The sequence below is a fragment of the Leptinotarsa decemlineata genome, unplaced genomic scaffold, assembly GCF_025532065.1.
Source record: "Leptinotarsa decemlineata unplaced genomic scaffold, Ldec_3_MD MMD2_tig00001064_RagTag_RagTag, whole genome shotgun sequence".
Classification (NCBI taxonomy): Eukaryota; Metazoa; Arthropoda; class Insecta; order Coleoptera; family Chrysomelidae; genus Leptinotarsa; species Leptinotarsa decemlineata.
This window is the reverse complement of record NW_027412558.1, coordinates 5,066,447-5,093,096: the sequence shown is the minus strand read 5'-3', so window position 1 is coordinate 5,093,096 and position 26,650 is coordinate 5,066,447. Positions and strand designations below refer to the sequence as shown.

General features: G+C 36.8%; 1 protein-coding gene across 2 annotated transcripts in view; it reads right to left on the bottom strand.

The window, feature by feature from the left end:
• The window catches only part of 5-HT7 (5-hydroxytryptamine receptor 7), a 290,467-nt gene that overhangs the window by 13,140 nt on the left and 250,677 nt on the right, over window positions 1-26,650 (bottom strand). For both annotated transcript variants that reach the window (XM_074175555.1, XM_023174542.2), the window contains 2 exons: window positions 15,148-15,567; window positions 12,309-12,523 (listed from right to left, as the gene is read on the bottom strand). In XM_074175555.1, the coding sequence (XP_074031656.1) occupies window positions 12,326-12,523; window positions 15,148-15,567 (618 nt within the window). In that variant the 3' untranslated portion in view covers window positions 12,309-12,325. The remainder of the gene's footprint in view (window positions 1-12,308; window positions 12,524-15,147; window positions 15,568-26,650) is intronic.

The window sequence follows — 26,650 nt, the reverse complement described above, 5'->3', positions numbered from 1 at the left end:
CTTGTTTTCGTGATGTGAAAGACAAACACATTATGTTCCGGTGTTCGGTGAACAATTACAGTTGTAAGTGAGTTTCTGGAAGATTTCCAGATATGTGATCTGCACGGGAAAATGCAACGCTTGTAGGTCATGGTCAACAAACATGTTTGGGAGTTTTCCGCTACATGCAGGCATTTGTAGAAATAACAGCTGGCAGAATTGTGAACACTTCGACCTATTTTGAGGGACAAGTGATTGTTGTCAGTTTCAGTTATGAGCAATACAGGACAAATTTAGAGGTGTTCTCGAAGGAAACTTTGTGGTAAGCAAACATGTTGAAGTATGGTATAGCAACTTCCATCAAGGACTTCCAAACTTTAACAATTGATAACGACCATCTTGTTTAAGCTACATCTGTCAAATCAGTTGTCATTCATTCTGACTATTTTGCTACCATGCCCTCTGGCTAAGATTTTCCACAAGCCAGGAGCTTGAAGCTACAATCTCATTCTTTCATCCCTGCTCTTTTCCAGACGCTCCCCATTCTGCTACTGGGACTTCCAGCGATATTGATATCTAACCTCTATTGGTTGAAAGTCAGCCTCTGCTGTTTATATTTTGGTCTATCTGTTGTTGTTGTTTGCTCTTTTCTACTTTTTTGTGTGTAGTGTTTGCATGATAGTTGCCTTTGCCTACCTGTCCCCTGTGTATGTGTGTGCTATTCATTGAATCGTGTGGATCACATAGCACTAGATTTGCCTGTGTAACAATTTGCCCGAAAATATTCTTGGAGTGGTTTCACAGGGTGCTAAGATTCAGGTCGTTCGTAGGCAGACATTCGAAAACCTTCAGATCTGGAGTAGGTATCTATTTTTTCACGCACTAGCCTCAGGTAGTAGATGTATTGAGGATGTTGGAGATATGATTGTTTTCATCAGAAGCAGTTCCATCTGAAGATCCATATTATTCCAGTGCCAAATGATGGGGCACAAGTTGTGACAAGTTTCTACGTTCGTTCAAAGAATTTCTTGGCCATTGAAGCTGACGTGTACTTTTGGTTGTGCCTTTCTCCAGGTGAATAGTTTCGCTTAACCCAATGCTATTCTCTCAGAGATTGGCACCATTCTTTATTATGTCAGTTTGATGTTGAAGGTATCGCGTAGTTTGTGGTTATCGCCAGCAGAGTTGTGTTGCCTGCGTAGAGAGCCAACTTATTGGAGTCATCCTCTGGATTGAGTACGTCTGTTGTGTACACTCGTGTATACCAAGAAGAGGTATGGGGAAAAACTGAGCCTCTTGAGACGCCTGTTTCCAGAAGTCTCGTGGTGAAGAGTTCCTGTTCATAAGTATCGTCAGCTAGGCTATCCAAAGCCTTGAAGAGAAATATCGCTGTAGCGGTATCTTTTGCCCAGGTTGCTCCAGTCGCATAGTCAACCAGTCTCATAACTTGTGATGCACAGTTTGGAACCTTTGTTGTAGTAATGAATATTACTGGAGTTTTATTCCAACACAAAACATTTTAACACATCATTATGTGTTTCGCTCACCAAGTGATCATCTTCAAGATGAAGATAAAGAGAGAGACAATTGAAAAAAGACAATTAAGGAGTGACAACAAATGCATCATCTTTCTGTTGCTGCACTTATTGATTTTTTCAAGGATGTATTCTTGAGTCACGGAATCGTGACAATATAATTACTATTATCATCAGTAAATCAACCTCAACATGAAACACGTTAACTACATTGGTGCCAAAGCATCGAAGCAATTTCTGGAAGCTGAATTAATGGTATAATAATATGCACCGTCTCGAATTTAAATAAACCTGGATATTACCTTTCCATCGTCGGATTTTCATCCACGTTTGATTTCTAATCCTTTCTCGTCTGAAGTGAGGACAACAACCTTCGTCTTCCCTGTGAACCCTTCAAACGCGTTTTCTCCACTCTGGATAATTTCCTTCGAATACTTTGGATGAATAACTAAACCTCAAGGTACGAAGTGATACTCGAAATCTCTCAGGAATTCGGTTCTGAGTACATTCTGATGAGAACAGCGATTGTCTTTTGATTAATTATCCACGAGTGACGACTTGATTCGACGGCGTAGTTCGTAAACTTTGAAGGGATGAACAAAAACCAAGCGTAGGCTGGATTGTTATCTTAGAGACGGACTAAAGCCGGTGGAAGGGTTAGTATTATAATCGCGTCAGTGGAGTTACTTTCAAGGAAATCCTCAAGAGCCTGAATTTTCTTTTTGGTACTAGTCAGAATCAGATATATTTTGAAGCGACGACATTCCGTCTTCCCTGTGACCATTCTGATCATTCCCATATTGATTTCAATTTGAGAGCCACCAGTAGACAGCTGTTTCAGCCTATTGGGCACCGTCAGTACAGGGCAGGCGGTCCTCAATTGGAGAAAAAATGTGAAAAACCAAGAAAAGTACTTAATAGGAATAACTGCGTAAACGCAAGCGGGGGATCACACCAATATGTGGTTCCACTTATGTCTCGCTTGCTATTGAGCCTATGAAAAGTTGTGAATTTAACTCACGATGCTGAGTCGACTTAATCGACATGCAAACACAATCAGACAATGATGTTAAGTTCATCATGGTATATCAAGCCAATCTCACCAAGTTTGTGATTCTTAGACCATTAAAAACAAAACGAGCCGAAGAAGTCGCGAAGAAGTCATAGCCAATCTCAAGGTTCAGTAGAAAGAGCAAATCAGAATATAGAAAAGATTGTATTCACATAGTTGGAGGTAAATGAAACCACAAAATGGTCGGAAGGGTTGATGAAAAAATCAGGTACATATAGAATAGAGTGTGGCGAATGATCTGCACTATATATACGCAAAACCGGTAGAAATTTTGACATAAGAATGCGTGAACACGTCTGTTTGGACAAAAAGTCTGCAATGTACGAACATCTTCAAGAATCATACCACAAGATAAATAAAGATAACCTCAAAATCCTACACATATGTGATAAAGGAAGAAACATGACATTTTTGGAGGCCATGGAAATCAACAAATCAATTAAAAACCAGAAACTTATACCCCTAAACGAGCAACTCGATTTATGTATGTCTCCTCTCTTGAATTTATGAGTTTACCATCCCCTAGAATTTTCAGCGTGGAATTTTAAAAGTTGGCATTTTGGTTTGCCCAACAACTTGTCCCTCAAATACCTGTCCTTGCAGCATATCCGGAAATACTAATATAAACGATATTTCAAACTTCAGATTTCAGTTTTATATTTGAAAATGGGGTCAACCCGAAACCGGTCGTACAAATAAAATCTACCAGTGGTAGATTTTATTTAAAAACACAAAAGTGTTTTTTTTTCATTTCATTCATATTTTTGAACTATTATTCTTAAGTAATATTCTTATCAAAATAAAAGTAGGTAACTACTGATGTTACTACATTTTTAGCTATTTATTTTTCAACTACTATGTTCAATAGTTTATCTTTTGTTAATTTTTCATGAAAATTTTCAGTTTTCAATAATTAAACAAAAACACTACAGTTCACCTATTTTATTATTTTTCCCAAGATAAGGTGGGCATTATTTATAATGGCCGGGAAAAGTGATTATTCATGCTGTTTTGATCACATTGCCCAATTGAGTCGGGCATTATGAATACAGACCGGCCATTATTAATAGTGCCCGGACTTTTATCTTCGTGTTTGTTCTTTTATACGGTTACAATGTCTTAGTGTAGGTATTTGTCCTCTCCGCTTATCCGGATGTCTCTTTAAATGTGCCTATATTTGGGTTACATCAGGTAATATCCTATGTGTTGGTGTTTCTCTAGGTTCATTGAATCTAGAACTGTGTATTGTTTTGTGTAGTATATTGAATGTCAGGTCTTGTTGTGTTTTTTTGTGTCTATTCCTCGATAAGTGAAATATGACGTTTAAATTTATGGATGTTCAGGTTTTCCCAGATGTCCATACGAATTCCTCAATGGACTTGTTTGATGAGTTCGATGTTCTCTGGTGGGAAAAGTTATGTTTGTTTTGTATGGTGTGTGTTGCGAGGTTTATGTATGTTTTTTGTGCTCGTCTTACCTTTGGATCAGTTTTTTCTTGGTTTGGCCGACATAGAATGTGTTGCAGTTCGAGCATTGAATGCTGTAGACTCCGTTTAGGTTATTGTCTCCTTCTTTTCCTTAGCTGTTCATTTTTTGTGTTATTTTCGTGTTCGGCATGTGAGCCGAACACTCCGAAGTTTATTTGGGGAGTTGTTTCCTAGCTTTGTCTGCAGGTGGCGCAATGGACATTCCACTGAATCAACTGCAGGTGAAGTTGATGACTAGTTGGACTCAGTTTTGTTTGTTCGGAATACTCAGATGGTTCACTCCTTCTGAAATTACCTTCCCGGTACTGATGATGGGGCAAGTCCCCAAAACCGGTCTATAGGTTGGTCGTACCGACCAAATGAAATTGATTTCTGCTTCTCATAGTGGGAAGTAACTTGCTACGAATCTTCCAAAGGTCTACATGAAAGAAAGAGGGAGAGAGACAGAAAGAAGATTCTCATGGATAAACTATGATGAGCTTCGTTCTGTATGTTCTGTATTTCCGATCATTACAAAGATTATTTCCACAAAGATCCGATAAAGTCTCATTTGCCATATTCTGGGATATAACCAGAAGATAGCAAATGAGACCTAGGTGGAACATTGTATGAATAATCCTCATGAGGATCAAAAACACAGAACACGAAGCGAAACCCGGAGAAATAGCGGATCATTTGAGTCAGATACCACTGGAGTCTCAAGGAGGTCCGTATTACCACTTCACAAAATCAAACAGACCGCACAACCCCAAAAACAAAACTAAGCACATGAAAATTCAGATATAATGACATAGGTAGTTGAGCTAATACAGGTAGAGGCATAAACCCAGATGAATGGTAGCATCTATCCCTATCCCTATCCCTAAATTGAGAAACAGTATTCGAGTGAATCAGTCTAGTTCTAAACTCCAGACATCATCAGAGAATGGCGAATGAGACTCGTGAAAATGATCCTCGTTAGGATCGAAAATACAGAACACTAAGCGAAGCCGGAAAAACAGCTCATCTTACTTTGCCATGGGGATCTTCGAGTTTTTCTCTGAATTATTTCATCTCAAAATTTCTTCAATTACTTCGAAATTTCGAATATTTCCATCATGACTTTTGATGATAGGTTGTTATTTAGGTGGTAGGTATCATTATGACAACTTTCTAAGGCGAATTCATATTCAGAATGAAAAAAATCCATTTGAAAAAATCAAGAAAGAATGATTTTTGGTTTCGATTCACCCACAATCATTGGTAAATTTTCATTCGATGATGGGAAAATTTCATTTTTGAATATCGCTCTGAATAATGCCCCACATCAGAGCAATATATTTCACTTCATTTGAGAGCCAACGCCAAGATTCTAATCGGTACCCTTTATTGTCGAAAATATTTCTCAAAAACACAAGCACTGATCTAACAATTTTATATTTGATAAATTCACCACTTCATCTCAATCTTCTGATAGAAAACACGACTATCTTGTGAAAACTCATTTTCATTGGCTATAGAAAATTAAAGCGTAGGTGGGATTGTTACCCCGGAGAAGCGACAAACCCCGGGAAGAGTTGGAATTATAAAAAATTCTCTCAGTGTTTAGTTGAACGTAATTTTTTGATGTAAATGCGATTGAACAAGGGAACAACCCTCTTTTTAATCTTCTCTGACAGAAATATCTGATGAAACTGTAATTGGGATAATTCCATAAGGAATATATAATTGTTTTTTCTCGTCGGGTTTATAATAAAGCTTCGACAGGAAGCAAAATGTTAATTGTTTTTGTTCCATGAAAAATATTTCCTTCGTTTTTCACAAAGGCGTTTCCATTCTTTCGATCGGAATGAGGGTATCGGTTCAGTTGGCAGGAGATTAAGACTGAAAAAATATTCTTACGAACTTGGGAGACTAGTTCCGACTATATGAGGGTTCTCCATGAATGAATGATTTATACGCTCATTCGTTTATAAACTTGACGGCACACAACGAACAGTATACTTAAACTATTTTCAATTATCTCACTATTTCATTGTTTTATATTCTTTGCTTTCGAATTAACCCGCGCTGTAGTTCAAAAACTTATTCAGTTTTATTCATCTCCGAAGGGTGCGAAATATATACAATGTTCGAACAAAACGTAAACGTTTCAAGCTCACTGTGCCAGGTGACTTCATTGCTCTCTTCTTCAAGTTACTTCGACTAGAGTAACCTGTCAACATGACTCAATAAAACTTTCGACGTATATTTGAGGAGTTATTCCTTCCTTTTCACATCAGCAGATGCTTTTCCATTTTCCCTGAGACTTGAAACAAATTCTTCATTTTGGTAATTGAAATAACCACACAGCTTTTTGTTGATGGAACTTCGGTTCCTTGGCCTTGAAGTTCAGCCTCTTCTTGTCCCAGTTACTGGAAATGCAAGGAATTTCTCCTCGTTCTCTGGTCTACTCCAGAAACTCATTGTAAACAATTTCTTCGTGGTGCCAGATCGCACCCAGTAGTTCTTTCGTCAATCACGTGATGAGGTCCTGTTGATACTGAATTGCTCTCGAATCGTATAGAGTTGATTCAGCTCATCACTAATTCGGCTCCTGAATAGACCCTCTGGACTTTCCCACTTGCGATTCACCAAGTTATCTGGGAGAATAGGGATTCTCAGTGATCTCTGTCAGTCTAACCAACTGCGCCATGCTCAGAGACTAGCTGCCAACCAGTTCGAACTTCGTGAGCCGTTATTCCCACCTTATCTTTCGTTTATAGGTCTGAATTTCTTTCGATATCAGGATCCGTTTTGAACCTGATAGGAATACTTTCTGCTTCTTCGCCTTTCCGATGTTTCATACAAACCTTTGTTCTGATTTTGACAATATGTATTTCCTCTCATATGTAGGTGATCTGCATCTTCTCTCGTATATCGACCATCTTTCATCTCGTCTCGAGTTGATGCAATTTTTCTTGCTCCACTCCAATTAGAAAGCATTTGGTTTTTTTCGTAGCTTTCCGCAGTTGTAGCCGTCGGAAGGTTCCAGAATTTTGTACCACTCGCTCAATTTCCAAATGATCATTGTGATTTTTTCCTTTCAGGTTCTTTTGGACAAGGTTATCCTTCATTGTGGTACTTTCTAAGAAGAAGTTGAGATTAACGGTTGCTCAGAAAGTTGCTAGAAGAAAAATCCAATTTCAGAAGGTCATGGTTGCTCTGTTGTCAAGGGAGGTACCCTCATGTAGATGATGTTATGCTTTATACTTCGAAGGGATAAAATAGAATGCAAGACCCCAAGCATATTTGTGGTTTAATTTTTTCCAAAATTTTTAAAACTCATCTGAATGACCGATGGAGATTCGTTACGTTATGAGACTTTGCCGATTGAAGAGTATAGCAATGATAATTTCCAATCTTCATCCATGAAATGCAATCATCGATACAAAATCCCATCATAGCATAACTCACAAACGAATTAACGAGTCCAGTGTATACATCGAATATTCTCATCATGAAACGCATTCCCTTGAAAAAGCTAATTAGCCTTGTTATTCCTAGCAACCTAATCCGATTAGAATCTTCCAACAGATGACGTGATATTGAACGATTTCAAAAAATGATGAACAAAACTTCAAAGGGTTCAGTGGAAAAAGCCATCCGTAATTCGTTCATAATTGGAAGGGTTGCTACTGGAAAAATATTACGCCAACAGTGGTGTTTCGATGGAAATTTGAGATAGTATGATGTGATTTCATTGATTTTAACTTCGATGTTTTTTTGCTCATCCAAGTCTCCTGAACGATCCTGAGCATCGTTATGGTTAATGGAGAAACCTTTTGAACTCACTCCATCCCACCCATTTGATGAATTTGAATAAATGGAAAAAAGTCAGTTTTTTCATGAAAGACCTAAAATCTTTGGGTAGACTCTTGAGTAAGTTTTGTTTGAAGGTGGTTGACAATGTTTCGTGGTGTATTTCTTCAGCTCGGACTTCCATTGTCTAATATAATATAAATTGATTTGAAAACCCTGAAAAAACAATGAAAAAATCAATGATATGTACCGAAAAGAACAACTTTATTAAACGAAAAACTGAAATTACAAAGAAATAACATACAAGCAACAACCAAACAAATAAAAAATTGAAATAATAATGAAAGCTGAGAAATGAAAATTCAAGACTATTATCAACAAAAATGAAAAATAAAAATTGAAAGATTTCAAACCCAGGTATGTCACGACGTTTCGATCGTTAGAATCCACAATCGTCTTTGGGTGATAACTGGACTTATTCCCTCGAAATCCGAATATTTATAGGTCGCTCGAGTGCTTCATTGGTTTTTAGCGGGAAATGACTGTTTGGCGGGAATTGGTCGTTTTTCGCTTAATTAAAGGTTTCCATATGTTACGTATCTCTACGCTAGCTTGACTAAATGCGTTGTTGGACAAAAAATACGCGGCTTCTTTGAATTTTCTCCTAAACCAGTGTTCCTCTTTGTGGATGATTTCAGCGTGAGCCCACTTGATGTTGTGTTGATGAGTCCAAACATGCTCTGCTATTCCGAATTTGCTGGTTTCTCCTTGCTGTGTGTGTTTCTTGTGCTCAGCAATGCGAACTTTCATTGGCCTCTTAGTTTCACCGATGTATGATTCTCCGCACTCACAGTGTACCCGGTAAATGCAATTCTTGGAAACGCAGTCCGCGTTTGGTGGCCTGGTTTTTGTAAGACTGCTACGGATAGTATTCCCAGATCTGAAGCAGGTCCTGATGGTGTACTTGGACCCAATATTTCCTATAATCCTCTGATGTAGGGAAGTACACGTACTGAGGAGAAGCCGCCAAAACCAGTACTTGTACTTCCCTAGATCAGAGGATTATCGGAAATGATAAGGAGGATTGGGTCCAAGAACAACATTAGGACCTGCTTCAGATCTGGGAACACTATTCGGAGCAGTCTTACGTAGCACTATCCGTAGCAGAAACTACGTTTCCCTAGTTATCTCTATTAAGTAATTTCTGGCGTTGTTGATTGTATGTGAAAAAGTGGTAGAGAATTTTTCCTTGACTGGGTTAATAGGCCAATGCTTGAACAATCACCACCTGGAAATTTTGTTAACCAAATATATTGTGATGTATTTAGCCGTTACTACGTGGTAGGAAATCATAACAAAGAAAAGAGAATTGAAACTTTTATGTTTTTACCACTTTTATTTGTAACTAACGTTACTGCAGTTTGATGTACAAGTTCGAAAATGTCTTTATAGGACGAAACTGCAGTAACGTTAATTACAAATGAAAGTGGTGTCATTCATATATTTATAATAATGACAAATAACTATGAGGTTGCATATTTTATTGACCGAAACTGTAACAATTATATAATGGCTATTCAGTTGAGCAGACCGAGTATGTTCATTGAACATATTCCCAAAAAGAGCAGGAAAAATCTTACAAATAACTAACGACCAATCGCTTTGCTATCAGTGATATCAAAAATCATGGAGGAAGAAAGAAAAAAAGTCATGAAGAAAGAAAGAAAGTCAAGAGCTGTTGCGCTTGATATTTCTGAAACCTGCAGTGTGTAGCATGAGGGTTTGCTGGCCAAATTTGTATGCTATGACTTGTTACATCATTTTTGTGTATGGTTCTCCAGCTTCCTGGAAGAACGTTCCCTGCCGGTGGCCGTCGATGGATATCTTTCGAATACTCCTACTATCAACGCTGGTGTTCATTACAAATCCATGTTGTCTTCATTCCTCTTTTTTATTGTGTATCAACGACTTATTGGAAAAAAGAATAATATAATATATTGCTTTGCTGTATCGACATTAGATTTCGATTCCAGGATTTCAGGATTCCGGCAGCAGGAGGTTGCATATCTTAATATGCGGATCTAGAAGTGATTTCGAATAGGGGTGGAAGTAACCAGGTTCAATGCAATGCCACAAAAACCCAATCATCATCGGTTTTCTCCAAGAAGATAAATGTCTCCAAACTGGATATAATAATCTGGACAAACAATTCCGCTTCCCGCTTCGATGAGTTCGTTGTGGACTAAAATGGATACCAATACATCTTGGCACAATAATGTCGCTGCAATAGCGAAGGCTGCTTCTCAAAAGCTTGAAATACTGTTCCGAACCAAAAGAATGTGAATATTTCAGCAACTTTTGATGCTTTATGAAGCTCAGATGAGACCTTCTTTGGAGATACTTTCATAGAAGGTCTTCAAATCACTTGGCAGATTTGATTCCACCAAGAGTGGTACATATCAGAAATACGCGACGGACTGTGGCTGCACATCGTCTTGAGGTTCAACTCAGTAAACCTCAAACTTCACGATTCAGAAACTCCTTCATTTGGAAAACTGTGTTTATGTGGACTGAACTTCCTAAGAGCGTTTTCCCAGATGAATTTAATCTCCAGCGATTCAAATCCAACATGAATCGCTACTTTCGCACAAGCACTTCTGCTAGAGTTTCACAAAGAGTTTTCTGTAGTGCTTGTGTTTTGTTAAAAAAAAACAGGTGTCCCCCTTCCTGACATTTCAAGTGGATACTGACTCACATACCATCCTAAACCTCCCATTGAAATATGAATTCCGAACTCTTGCAGTTTCTTATCATCAACTCTCCTTTCATTATTATTCTCCTCCATTCGGGCCTTCTCAATTCATTTCTATAAGTTCAAGTCGTTTATACTCCAGAGATTTTTCTATTAAGCTTTCATTCGAACTTCTCGTCTGGATTTTTCCATTCAACATTGTTCGGCTCCATATACAATTCATAACTTACTGTAAGGAAAGAGATTATGTTGTTACTTTCCGTTGCAAAATTCAGGTTCGACGCAAAAAAATCACAAACTTTCCTGATAACCAACTGTTAACATTGATGAGCTGACTTTCTGTGTTTCAGAACAAAAAAGATGATCGACTACGCAGATACTTCTTTCACCTGTTTTTAGTCGACGCGAACTGGAAATATGTGCCGCTCCACCTCTTCACACCGTAAATTATATAAAAGTGCGAAAGCGAAAGAATCCATGATGAGGTTAGGTTTTTATAGTCTGATAATTTGTAGACAGCGGCGTTTTTGGGATGTTTTGAACACTCAAAATGTGTTCGAACTAACGACTGTTGAAAAGCGTCTGGGTTTTTTAGAATAATATGGGCTCCCAACGTTTGAATCTGACGAGGGAATAGAAAACGTTAGAAATATGTCTAGCCAAGTTTAATATTCAGATGGGGTAATATACAGACAACTTGGAAACGCTATATATCATCTTAGTATATTCTCGAAAGTGGATTCCAAGAATGATCTATAAAAAATAATAAGTCTATTCACCAATTCATTTTTCCAGTAGAATTATATTTTTGATTTTATTCGAAGGTGGTTGACAATGTTTCATGACCATTGAAAAAGTAACAAACCGACAGTGAGTGGAAAACATCTGTTAACCAAAAACCCACTCACATGGGACACTACCTGAATCATGAATCAATCCACCATCAATCTACAAAAAAAGAAACCATCGAGATTCTAGTAGAAGGCCTCGAAAAGAAACTAGACATCATCAAAAAAGATCTTCAACGAAATAGTTACTCCAAAGTGATGACGAAACACACTTTGGCTTGAAAGAAAGAAAAGCCGTCAAAACCATTGCTTGCCCTTCCTTCATTAGAGGATTGTAGAGAAGAATAAGTAGAAGAAGCTACAAGATTCGAAAACACCATCCGCAGCAGCCTCACGAAAACCAGGCCACCAAACGCGGAATGCGATTCCAAGAATTGCATTTAACAGATACCCTGCGAGTGCGGAGAATCATACATCGGTGAAACTAAGAGGCCATTGAAAGTTCGCATTGCCGAGCACAAGAAACACACACAGCGAGGGGAAACCAGCAAATTAGGATTAGCAGAGCATGTTCGGACACATCAACATAACATCGAGTGGTTCCAAGCTGAGATCATACACAGGGAGGGACACAGGTTTAGGAGGAAATTCAATGAAGCCGTAATAGCAGAGCAAGTTTAGACTCATACATACCATCAAGTGGGTTTAGGAGACACACACAACATATGGAAACCTCTAATCAAGCGGAAAACGTTTTATCTTTTGAAACAATTGATATTTCAGTTATTCCTCCTAATTTTATTTACTCTTCCATTTTACAATGGAACTCCGAACTGACAAAATTCAATATTTTTGTTGTTAGATCAAAATTCTTTGAATGTCATTGTTTGGAACATTGTCATTGTTTAAACTCACCCGTAATTCTTCGAAAATCATAGAAATGACTCATGCGCTGCTGCATCAGCTTCAGGAACTTTCACCTCTTCCCCGTCTGCCTCGATATACTCCACACCTTCTTCGTATTCCGTATGGCACCTGTTGATGTGATGATCCGGATCTCCATATTGGCTGTGGTAAAACTCTTCCCTCATCATGTTGTTCAGGCTACCGCATTGACAGTATAAAATTGCCTGAAATAATAGTTAATCTTATACCAAAAGTACTGAAGAATATTGAATACTGCTTGCACATATCTATTATTCACGTTTCAACGATAATAAAATGACACTTATAATGTAATCGGTACGATCAATCAGCCTTACATTCTTCCTGTTGAAAGGACTCGAGAGGATACTGGACGGACATATCAGGAGGGTAGCATTATATGCATCCCCCCTCAATAACCACCAGTATGATTATCAAACGGCAAATCGACAATCCCTTGACAACAAGCAGACTGCGGTTGCTGTATTTCTTGATATTGAAAAATCATTTGACAATGCACTACCCAAATCTTTAGGAATGTATTTGGCTAGGAAGGGTATAGAATCGCCCATAATTGGCTGGATCAATGCCATGCTAGTGAACAGAACTGGCAATCACGACTCTTCAAGGTCCTTACAAGGTCCACGTCGGGAAAGGTAGCTTGTAATATCCTCCGGAGCGCATTGGAAATTGTTCACAGTTGGTGCTTGAGGAAGCCACTTTCCCTCGAAGGTGAAATCATTCCATTTGGAATACAGGTGAAATATCTTGGCATTGTCCTTGATAAAAGACTCACCTGGAACGCACACTTGGAAAAAGTTTTACACGAAGCCAGACTGTCTCTATGGACATGTCGAAGGATTTATGTGATGATTGTCAGACCAATGATCACTTATAGTGCCTGGTGACCGAAGGCTTTACAGAAAACGGCTCAAGCGCAGCTCTCTGGCTTACAGAAACAGGCTTGCCTGGCTATCAGTGGTGCCATCAGTACCACACCGTCAGCGGCCATGAAGATCCATCTAGATCTACCTCCTCTCCACATTTTTCTGGAGACAGAGGCTAGATGGACTGCACACAGACTTGTGCACATTGTTAATTGTACAAATCAATTCAATGCAGAGTGCAACAGACTGTTGGTTGACATTGGAAGTCACAGCATTTTGGAAATGACCTCTGACTTCATGCCTCCAACTCTGAACTACGAACTGCCTTATGAAGTACTATTCTCGAGTAGAGAGAACTGGATCCTCCGGGAGAAGGAAATATTAAGAGCAGATAGTTGTTGGTTCACAGAGGGATCAAAAACACCTACGGGTTCTGGTGCAGGCGTTTTTAGTCGCAGACCCAGGACAGAAATATCTACCTGCCTAGGAACTTATGCGACTGTAGTTCAAGTAGAAATCTACGCTACCAAATTATGCGCGCAGATATTAGATGAATCCAACCTCACACACAAGTCAATCAGAATAGTCTAGGAGATTCAAGCGGCGTTGGTAGCACTTGGCTTGGCTTGACAGATTTAACAGATTGTCTCTGGTCTGGATGCCTGGCCATACAGGCCTAGAAGGCAATGAAGCTGCTGACTCTGTTGCAAAGGAGGTTGCTGCAAGCGGCTCCATTGGACCTGAACCTGTCATTGGCATGTCTTTGGGCTTTGCAAAACAAACTTGACACCTGGATGGTAAGAAGAGTTATGGACTTCTGGCTGAATCTTCCAGGATTGGCTCGCAATGAAGGTGCTGACTCCCTTGCAAAGGAGGGTGCTGCAAGCAGCTTCATCGGACCAGAACCTGTTATTAGTATCGCTTCAGGCTTTGCCAAGCAAACATTGAACACCTGGATAGCACGAAGATTTATGGACTCCTGGCAGAAGCTTGATACCAAACAGTTGTTGGACTACAGTAGGGATGAACTACAATATCTAACAGGCCTTCTTACAGGTCACTGTCATTTGAATCATTATATGCAGAAACTTGCACTGTCGGAAGACAGTGTGTGTCGCCTCTGTTTGGAAAATGATGAAACAGCAGAGCATATACTTTATGCCTGCCCCGCTGGGGACAATCAGGTTTTTAGAGATTGGCAGAGCCGTACTCTTACCATCTGACCTGAAAGACAACTCACCATACAAACTAATTGGCTTCGTTAAGGATCTCGGTTCATTTGGTCGAGTGTGAATAGGTGTAAGACACAATAAACCTTTGCGGGTTGCGGTGGAGGGGTTGAATAGACCCACTCACTTTAGACCTAACCTAATCTAGCCTATAATTTTTCTAATGTAATTTAGTTGCAAGCACCTCTTTTTCCATTCACGAAACTGGAAATTGACTGTGGTCGTGTCTCGTACACTTCAGATATAACAAAATGTAGAGGCGTCATATCAGGTGATTTAGTTGGCCCACCTGTCTATCTACCGGTTTGGATAACTTACAATCTTACAAGAGTTCTGAACTGATGTTTTATTTCAGCAAAAACAGGTACCTCTTCATTGCAACAAGCTGTTTCAGGAGTGGCTATGTTAGTACTGTTGATAGTCAAGAACGGGTAACATGGAGGTGAATGTGCAGTTACGCTTGATTACTGTGTATACTGTGTATACTGCTTAGATCGGCTATCAGCACACCGACTTTCATCATAATATGCTAATGTGAAGTGGTATTCAGAAAGCAAAATGAAAGTACCAGGACCACTCGGAATCCAGATATGATATGGGATAAAAATCGACATGGAACCTCATGTAACGTCTTCACAAAAATTGAACAAAGAATATCCTGCCTACACCGTTGAATTTCAGTAGAACATGCAATCATAAAGATGAAAGTCTCACCTGGAACGGTTTCCTGAAGTCTCTATTGAGCGTGGCGTAGATAATCGGGTTGAGCAAGCTGTTGGCGTAGCCCAACCACAAGAACAACGTGGCTAACGTCTTGAGAGCGTTCGTGGTTTCGAGAAAGGGCCTCACTAGGGCCAGCACGAAAAAGGGCAACCAGCAAAACGTGAACGCGCTCATTATTATACCGAGCGTCGTGCTCGCCTTGCGCTCCTTTGCCAGTTGAAACCTCAACTTCTTCTGGTGGCTGTTGGTGCTTGGAGAGGTTTTGATGGTCGTTAGGAAGTTGGATTTTTTTTGTTTCTGGTGTTTTGCGTGCTGCTGCATGGGCGGCTTGGAGGCCAGCATGGGGCACTGCGATTCGTTGCTGTGTCTCGACTTGAAGCATCGGCCCAGGGGGGTTCTGTCGAAGCTGTACTGTAACAAAAATATGGAGGTGGTGTGAGTGGTTCAAACGGGTCGATATTACAGAATATATTTTTTTCTGTTGAACAAATTCGAAAAGGAACAGATGTTTTGAATAACTAAACGTTTCTTGTGTAAGCTGTGAACAGCTTCAGAAACACAACTTTCCTTCGATTCAGATTAGATTACTAAAATTTTTATCGTATTCATTTTATAGTATATCAACGACTTATCGAAAAAAACCAAGAATCCAATATATTGCTTTGCTGACGCAAAACACTCGTGTCGTCATTTTATTCGGATTCCGGGATGCACATTTTCATTGACAGTAAGAGGTTACATATCTTAATGAGGATCTAGAAGTGAATTTGAATTGGGTTGAAAGTAACTAGGTTCAATTCAATGCTGGAAAAACCTAGGCAACGGTTTTCTCCAAATAGATAAAAGTCTCCGGACCGGATATAATGATGTTAGGACAGACAACTCCGCTTTCTACTTCGATCAGTTTGTTGGGGTTGAAATGGACACTGATATGTCTTGGCACAATCATGTCGCTGGAATTGCAAAGGCTGATTCTCAAAAGCTTGCAAAACTGTTCGGAACCAGAAAACTGTACACACGTCGGCAACTTTTGATGCTTTTAGATACTTTCACGGAAAGTTTTTAAGTGACTTGGCACAGTTGATTCCACCAAGAGCGGTACATATCATAAATACGCTCATCGTTTTGAGGTTCAACCCAGTAGATTTAGAACTTCACTGTTCATGAACTCTTTTACTTGAAGAACTGCGTTAATGTAGAATAAACTTCTTGAGAATGTTTTTCCGAAAGGATTCAATCTTCATCGATTCAAATTCAATGTGAATCGCTACTTTCGCACATGCACCGCTCTCAGAGCGTCTTGAGGATTTTTCTGTAGTGCTTGTGTTTCGTCCTTCAGATGTCATCTACATGAATCCTCATAATAATAATATAATAATAAATGGGCTTTGTTTATTGACATACATTGTTTATAAAGAAGAAATAAATACAAAAATCAATGAAAGGGCGAAGTTAAGTCGGGGCTATTTTACAACTTAACCTAGGGGATAGCATGTATTATATAGAAATATAAAAATAATTACCTGGTATACATTGGTAAGTGAGTAGTAAATGAATCTTTGTGAAACTAAGAAAAAACAAAAGCTATTAATTCCAAAGTAAATATTAAAAATCTATTTAGCTGAAATAAGGTGAAATATATAGCAAAACAAACACAAAGGTAAGACAAAGGGAAAACCATATGAGCAAGACATAACATGAATATGTTATCTATCCAGAAGACTTCAGATATGTTATCTATCCAGAAGACTTCAGATATGTTTCCAACTTTTTCTTGAATTTATATATGGAGTAGTGTCTAAATTCACTGGGCAGAGCGTTATATTGTTTGATAGAGTTGTAAATAAAACTACGAGAGAAGCAGGCTGTCGAGTGTTTTGGAATAATAAAATTTGTGACGGTTTCGTGTCCTCGGATTATTCTGTGATTCGAAAGTTTTATATCTTTCATAAATATAAATTGGCTTTTTGTAAATTAGGAATTTATGTGTATTGACGAGTAGGTGGAACTGCCAGGATTCAGCAATCGGTAACCAACCTGACTCCTCGAACTTGGGGGATATATGGTTGAATTTTCTCACACCATAAGAAAGACGAATGCAATTGTTTTGTATTTTTGTAAGCGATCTACATTAGTTTGTATCAAGCAGACCCGTAGATTATATCGAATATGCTAATCTAGACAATATGAGTGTTTCGCAAAGTTTCAACCTCAATTTGGGAGTCATAATATATCTACTTTGATAGAGTCAACTTAACGTAAGATACTGTATGAGCTACGACAAAGTGAATTTATATGTTTGTGAAATCTCAGATCGACATCTAGCCATAAACCCAAGTTCTTGTTTTCTGTAATTGTTTGTAGTAAGTCTGGTCCAAGTTGGATTTCAATTCTTCCTTCAATTTCCCGTCTTTTGTGTTTCTGGCAAAAAGTATCAGCTGAGACTTTTTAGAATTTAATTTCAGGTTATGCGCTATATGTAGATCCAATAACTTTTGTAGATCGTTGTTAATTTTTTCCATTGCCACCTGCCAGTTACTTGGAGGAAATCGATAATATAACTGACTGTCATCTGCATAATGATATATATATATATATATATATATATATATATATATATATATATATATATATATATATATATATATGTATATATATTATACATATATATATATATATATATATATATATGTATATATATTATATATATATATATATATATATATATATATATATATATAGAGAGAGAGAGAGAGAGAGAACATAATTGGGCCAAGGATAGAGCCCTGAGGTACTGCATAAGCAACAGGTGAAGCACTAGAACACATTCTATCCAGACATACTGACTGAGTCCGATTTCTGAGGTAACTTTTCAATAAATCTACAGTCCCTTCACTAAATCCGATAAATGACATTTTCCTACACAGAATATTGTGGTCTAATGTATCTAATGCATCGAATGCTTTACTGTAGTCCAAGAGTACCATGGCAGTTGCTTTGAATAAATCTTGGGTGATGTTGACAGAAGCGGTGGTGGTGCTACAGAATGTACGAAATCCAGAATGAACATTTGTTAATAAATTATTATTGTATACAGAAGAATCAATTTGATCTTTCAGAATCCGCTAGAACACCTAAGATAGGATAGGCAGTTTGCTAATTGGCCTTAAATGAGATAATTCAGTTGGATTTTCACAATTTGGCAACGAAAGTACAATTGCATGTTTCCATGCAATCTTCGACTAGCGATTCAGTTCACTCAGAATGTCTGCCGCAATAGCATGCTTGTCGAGTGGTATAAAAACCGCCAGACCACGGCTAATAAATCCGGCAACATCGGACAATTTGTTAGCACCGACATTGTAAGCCTACATATCATTGCCTATCTTCTGTTTCTATTTCAATATTATACTCAGATAAGGATTGGATCTTCAAAAATTTGTTCTTCAAAGAAATATAACAAAAAAACTCAACTCGGGCTTCTAGGACTCGTCTTGTTCTAGAATTTTGACTCCTCGTGAAAAACAGTATTTTTTGTACTTGTTCTGTTTGGAAAAAATTCAACCCAGTACGGTTTTTCTCACTTCAAGGTCTCTCAGAGTTATTATCAAACATGATGCTCGAGTATTCAATGTATGTTGAAATTTCAATATTTTTTTGCATCATATATTGTTGATGAACCTAAAAATTTTGTCGGAGTTGAAAACTTATATTTGAATTGACATGAATAAATTATAGTCCTTTATATTCGTGAATAAATAACTACTTTCGACCAAAAAACAATTTTGCTACTCGTCAAAAATTGAGAACGTCAAAATCCAAACAATTCTGCAAACGACTTGGTATGACCCGGCTTGAATTAATGCAGCGAATTCAGACATGTTATTCACAGTTACCTGAATAATTCGTCGGAAAATACTAATAGAATTGCAGATTTCTTGAAGACGTGTTTTCGACATCTACTATTCATTTATGCACAGTCATTTTATCTTGAGATATTCTGCCTTGAAACAAACTGTTTTTACAAGACATTAACGTACCGAATGAATTCTGAGCTATTCTCAGAAATAGTTACTGAAGTCGGAATGATTCGAAGATTTTCTTGAGACGAGTTATTCACAAAAATAAATATGTATCCAAGTATTTTTATTTCAATACACTACTAGCTGTTCCCCGCTGTTTTACTCGCATCACCGTGTAAACCTACCTTATGTACCATTCCAGGTCATGATCTATCTGTATACCAATTACATTCATCTATCCTCACAAACTCACAAACCTCACAATTTGAAGCTGAGCAATGCACCAGTTATATACCAATAAAAGGAAACCAAAAAAAAAGGAAAGATTGAATATCTACATCTTTGGTCAAATCGATAAATAAAAAAATAGTATGTATCTACAACTCAAAAACAACCCAAATAATTCACGGCTCAAAGCTGGGTATAAGAATTACAAAAACACGCTTGAAAAGACAATAGAAAAAAAATGCATACTATAAAAGAAAAATTAATGAAAACAAGAATAATGCTGCCAACCTGTGGCGAAACATAAATGAAATGTTTGGTGAAGATCAAAAAAAGTTGAAATAAATTCCATAAAAAATGAAAATGGAAACATGGTTAATGATATGAATGAAATTGTAGACATTTTTAACAGTACCTTTATCAACACAGGAAAAGGTAGAAGCCAAGACTATCATAGACTATCAAGACGCTTGACTATCATAGAATATTTTTATTGACTTGTGTATGAGGTTGGATTCTTTCAATCTCTCCGCACATAATTCAATAGCGTACATTTCCGCTTGAAATGCAGTCGCATAGGTTTATAGGCAGGTTAATATCTCTTTCCTGGGTCTGCGACTCAAAACACCTGCACCAGAATGTGTTTTTGATCCATCTGTGTACCAAACACTATCTGCTCTTCTTCTCCCGGAGGATCCAGTCCTATAAGGCAGTTCGTAGTTGACAGTTGAAGGCATAAAGTCAGAAGTCATTTCCAGCCAAAGCTACTGAACTTAGAGTCTTGAAAAATGCAGGTAGGTTCTTTGTATAGCCTCAATAAGCATCAAGACACATAATCATGAAAATGTCTGTTCAAGAAACTGGGTATAATTATTTCCATTCAATCTGTCTGGTGAGAAGTAAATCAAAATTGATTATAATTGATAATTTCAGCACATACATTCACAAAAAATTGGTACTGGTGGTGATTGTTCATAATGACATGCCGGTTTTCTTCAGCCCAGAAATGTTATTGTGGAAATTCCTTGAGGCGTTTCTGGAAGTTTTAGTTTCTACCGTGAATAGAATTCTGACGTCAAATTGAGGAGCAACAATTTAAAGAAATTGGCAGAAAATCATTCACAATGGGAAATCAAGAAGAGCCTGGACTTGTTGATTATGATGAGGATATTGCAAATAATCATGGAGAATGTTCATGTTCTGGTGCTCAGAACATGAATAATTATCATGGCAAGTAAAACTGGGTGATCTGGCGTAGGATATAAATGGAACAAGCACTTTTTTCAAACACCAGAAACAGTGAGAGGATAGTATTCTGGTATTTGGAATGAGGGATGATTTTTTGTCACGGAAAAAAGGACCAATATAATTTCTTCGCAACTCGCCTACTTTTGATGGCGGGGAATTCAAAGAGGAATTCGCATTTTTCCTGAAACGAACATTATTTTTTTGTCAATTCACGTTGAGAATTTGAATTTTGGTGTTTGGCGAATGATGTCCTATCTTCAAAAAGTGTTTATTACATTTGTATTAGGTCTTCAGACTCTATAAACTTTTCATAATTTTTTATGAGCTACACTCTCTCTGGAAACTATTTTTCCGATCAAATACTCACATTTTCAGTTTTTCACAGAATACGGTCTATAAACGGGTGATTTTTGCAGAATTGACAGTTTCACTTGGGAATGAGTCTAAAACTATTGAGTTTTAGGAAGAAATTCATACAATAAAAGGTACTTAGATCCATTGAATCTATCTACTCCTGAAATCATTTTAGAAAAACATTTTTCACCCCACCAGAAAGGGAAGTTTACAGTCCCAGGGTGAAATCAGCTCAAATATCGCTTTAATTTATTTTCAATGATTGGACTATGTGTTCTCATATTGAATTTCTAGGTCTGACTTTTTAGAATTTGAGAATAATAATATCTAATATTATTCATATGGACACACAGTATTTTTCGATTTGTAACATTTTAAGGTCGTTGTTGTGACCTAATGTTCCAAAATTGTACTTTCAGATATAGTTTCCAAGTTTTATAAATAGTAGACATTCTTATGTGTTGGCTCTGGCGTATTTACTCGTTTGCACTATAATTTCCAGATTTTATTACTCATACATTAGTTTGATAAGTATTACCTAGCCAAAAATCAATTTATATTCTGACGGGGATATAATTGTGAGGGTTTTTGGTTTATCGTGGATGTGTTTATGATTTTGCGATCTTACGTGTAGTTTTGCAGTTCAATCACGATACAAAGTGTTTCGCACACGGTGTTTGCAATCGAAATTGCAAATTGGAAAATGGAAATCTATCGAGTTGAACGAGTTATAGTTAGCGCTTTTATAAAATAATGAAAATAATTGTTTTGATTCAATGCCTTCATTTGTATTTTCAGTTTATGATTTTCATTTCCCTGAAATTATTGAACTTGGCGATTTGAGACGAATGATTGCAATAGAGTTGGTGTTGATCTCAATATAAAAATGAAAATGGCACATGAACAATGTTCTAGAAATGGTCAGAATCATATTAGGAAAAAAACTGTTTTTTTCTGAAACTTTGTTAGTAATGCGCAGAAAATGAAATCTTATTTTTCTTTCACTCAATATTCACTCATTTTCATTATTTCAATTCCCAATGGTATTGATTGTATTGGTTCCAGGTACAGGTATCATCACATCACACAACCTGGGTCAACTGAAGTACCCTTTACGGAATTTACCTAATCCAGTTACAGGTATTAGCACACCAAAGTATCAAACACGCTTTACGAAATTCACTCACGAAATTTTCTCTCTTCGACGAGCATTTCAGGAGTTTGCATTGGTCAGACAGATATCTGATGAAACTAGAATTCTTTACCTGAATATTGATCGCTTCCAGAAACTTTTTCCAATATTTTCCAATACTTTTGTTTTCTGTTTGCATTTCAATATAATCGTCAATAATTTGGATGAATTTCACTCTCCAATTATTGGTTATACTTCATGCATTAATTCAATATACTTCATTCATAATTTTACATGAATCCAACTCCTGAACAACATGGTTGCCCAAACGACCAAATTTGCCGTAAATCAAAACTCACTATTGAATTATCACCAGTTTCAAAACAACATTCAAACTCCATCACCTTTATTTCGTTTCTATGACTCTTGAAACCAAATAGATGAATCGAAATGACTGGGCAATTTGCATCTGAACACGCTGGTATTCTTGTATATGGGATTAGTAATTCGCATTAATGATATTCAAAAACTTCACAAGTACCTTCATAAATCAAAGTTGGAAGCGGTTACGACCACTTGCGGTCGCTGTATGGAAACTCTCTGTTGGTTTACGTTATCTCTAGCCATACATAAAAGGTACAGGGGTGTGATCCCCAGAGACTACTGAAATAATCCCTGATATATCGATATCTAGATTACTATGAGGGTTATGAACAATTATTTGAAAGTGTTATCATAAAATGAGGAATTGAATTGAGTAATTTTTTAGATATCTGGGAAATTCCAAAACATCTGTATCTTTTTACTTCAGTATCATATGCGCAATAAGCATTCTACTTGTTTTTGAAGGATCTTTGGAAAATAATAATGAAACGGATCAAATTGTATTTCAAAACTGCATTTCATTTCTAGCAGTTCATTTCTAGTCTGTTCAAAGATTAGGTGTGACGTAGGAGAACATATTTTGCATGGGAGAATTTTCAAGGTTTACTTGTGATTGAGAATAATTGAAACACCACTCTGGAGATCTGTGGTTAAATTTGAAAATAGTGAGTTATGAATCTGTGTGATTGAAGTGTGATTCATATATTATTCTGCTTTTTTATGCTTTTTTCAATAGTCACAAAAATAATTGATTTCAAGTGGCTGGCTATCGAATGAATAATTCTCACAAAACAGAATATTTAATGGAAAACCTGTTTTTACCAACCACTGAATGAATTGAACTCATGATAACAACTGAGTATTTAACGATTTTTCAAGTTGCTCATGTGAGTGAATTGTTTTCAGCCCAAGTAAACGTAGTACGGCATAAAACCTCCATATCAATATTTTTTCATACACAACACCTTCCATAATTCCTTGACGGAGATAAAATCAGTTCCTGCAAATTCAACTTATGTGACAAATCCATCCTTTGCATGCTAACTGTAATTATTCCAGATGAATGAGAGTAATTTTTTTTTCTATTATTAGCCCGCTATTCTAAATACATGATGTCGGTAAACTTGAATTCTTGATATGTCAAAAGATTAGGCGGTTGTTAATTTTTTACGAGTTTTACTCAAATAAACTTTTAATGCGTCCTTAGTGAATGAAATATGTCATCAGATAACTCTTTTCTTTGTGCGGTTCCATGGAAATCTGGTACAATTTTGATGTTATGTGATTTTCTATGTTTCACTCACTTGCAAGTCATTTGAAGCGGTGCATTGCTGCCAACGTAACACAGATCGGTTATTTTCATCAGCATGAAAATTGTGTGGTCGGTAGACCAGTAGTTTTCTTTGTCACTGAACCATCAGTGAAAGTATCAGAAAGAATAATTAGTATCATCATGAACTATAGTAAATTTCAATCTATATCCACTCTACGTTATTCACATGACTTGATGAATAAAATTAAGAACATAACTCTACCAGATAATGCAAAGTTAATATCCTTCGATCTGCAGAATCTATTTCCCAGCATACCTCTTGATGATAACTATTACTTAAGTTATAGTATTATTAGATAAAAATCGGGTGAACTCAATTTTGAAAAAATAAATCATTGACTTTCTGAAGTTACGTCTCAAACAAAATTATTTTCAGTTCAACAACAACATATAAAATCGGCTTTACTCTCCGAAATTTCAATGAATATTCTAGAGAATTCGATTTTTGACCATCCTTTGTTCAAGTATTTCTTGTATTGGCATCGATATGTGGATGACGTTTTGGTATGTTTCACAGATATTAAGAGACAATTAGATTTTTCTCATAGGGACATACACAAAATTCATGAACACATTAAATTCACTATCGAAGTTGAAGCAGACAATACTCAATCAATTTCTTGGACTTGAAAATCAGTAGAATGAACAAAAATCAAGATTTTTCAATTTATAACAAACCTTCCCATACGGATATTACCATTCATTACGATTTTATTCACCCGTACCAACACAAAAAACATCTTATAATAGCATGATCAGTCAATGTTTCTCTTTCAATCGATAATTTTGATATAGAACTCAATATCATGGAGCAAATTTCAGTAAACAACGGATTCAAATCTGAAATGATTAACAAAATACTTTTCAAAAAAGTCTACGCAAAACCAATTCGTGGTGTTGTTTCTACTTGTGAGTCAGAAAATAAAAAAAATATGAAACTTCAACATATTTTGAACAAATAACAATACAGCAGTTGATACGTTGGGAAAGTTGGTTGAAAATTATAACGACAAAATATCCGAATTCGGGAAATCAGGAGTATATAAATTGAATTTTGGAACTTGTCCTAAGATACATATTGGTCAAACTGGCAGAAAATTCAGGAATCGCGTTTAGGAACATCATATGCGCTATATAGGTGAGGAAACAAGTTCAACATATTCGATTCATCTTTCAGAAGAAAATCATACCTTCAACGGAGGTTTTGAAATTTCACACATAGAAAATGAAGGTTTGGAGTTGAATCATTCGTGAGTAATGAAAATTATCGAACTTGAAAATTGAAACCAATACTGAACTTGTCTTTTGAGAAACCGACATTGTATTATTGATATAGAATTGATATGATATCCTTCTACCAAAGCGATGACTGCTTTTGAAAATCTCAAATAGCAAAATGATGATGAGTTGGGAATGAAAACAATAAACGGGAGAAAATTGCGGATATTACCTCACCAACCCATTACACAAAACACATTTTTCCGATTATTTCCACAGAACTTCCAATTGCTATTGATTGAACTGCGTTTATTGCGTTTAGTATGTGAATTCCAAATTGTCGTGGATGACTGATTTGAATACGAATGCGGCAATCAATCACTTGAAATAGTTGTTAGTTGAATGATTCCGGTGTTTGGAATAACTGATGACTGCGTTTGATCGATGGTGATGGATAGCATTGTCCTGGTTTCCTCGTGATGTGACATATATACCGCGCAATACGATTAAATGTATACACTGTACGCCAATCGCATTGGCGTACAGTGTAAAATCCAATAGCAGGGTAGCCCACGATGGGGATTTACTCGAGCGTCATTGAGACATATTAGGTTGCAAAGCTTAGATGATAAGAAGGAAAAAATATTATATAATGTATCCCTTTTCATCGGTCGGGGAACCGGCTATAGATTTTTGAATATGTAAGAAAATATAGTTGCATGGACATACTCGAGCGCGTCAGATATTGATAGCATCAATGTCCTACGTATTTTGAATAATGTTGGTATATTGATCTGATCATTTGCATGGTGTGGGTGGTTGTACGTAAAGGTTAAAAGTGAAAAGAAAAAAATTAAATCGAGCGCGTCAGATTTTCTAAGGGGGCGTTGAGTGCAACAAAAAATAAGTTCCCATTCAATAATCTGACGATTTCGATCTGACGCAAACTCGCGGCCCTTATTATGATATGCAAAAAAAATTCGCCATTTTGAAATACTCAAGCGCGTCAGATTAAGATTTATATGGTTCATCTTCATGTTTTAGACGTGCTGTCTCATATTCTGACGATTATCTAGAAGGATTTGCTTTATCTGACAAAAACAATATTTTTTAAAATTTTTTCTTCAATTCATGGTACTTAATTTATTGAAAAGCTCAGGAAATAGCATGCAAATAAATGAGTGTATGTTTTTAAAGTAGAATATTTGTATATATGAGAAAATAAGTTTGAAAAAATTCTCAAAAAAATTACTTTTTATAATCAATGGATTGATCAATGAAGAAAGGAGAAATTGAAGTTTCTATGTTTTTTACCACTTTTATTTGTGACTAACGTTAGTGCATTTTCGTCCTTGTTGGAGATTTTCAAACTTATACAATATATAAGGACATTTTCAAATTTATACGTCCTTATAGGACGAAACTGCAGTAACGTCAGTTACAAATAACAGTGGTAAAAAATATAGAAATTTCAATTTCTCTTTTCTCCATTATGATTTCCTACCAAGTAGTAACGGCTACATCCATAAATTAATTGATAAATTATTCATCATCTTCATCACGAACGAGTCTCTGTGA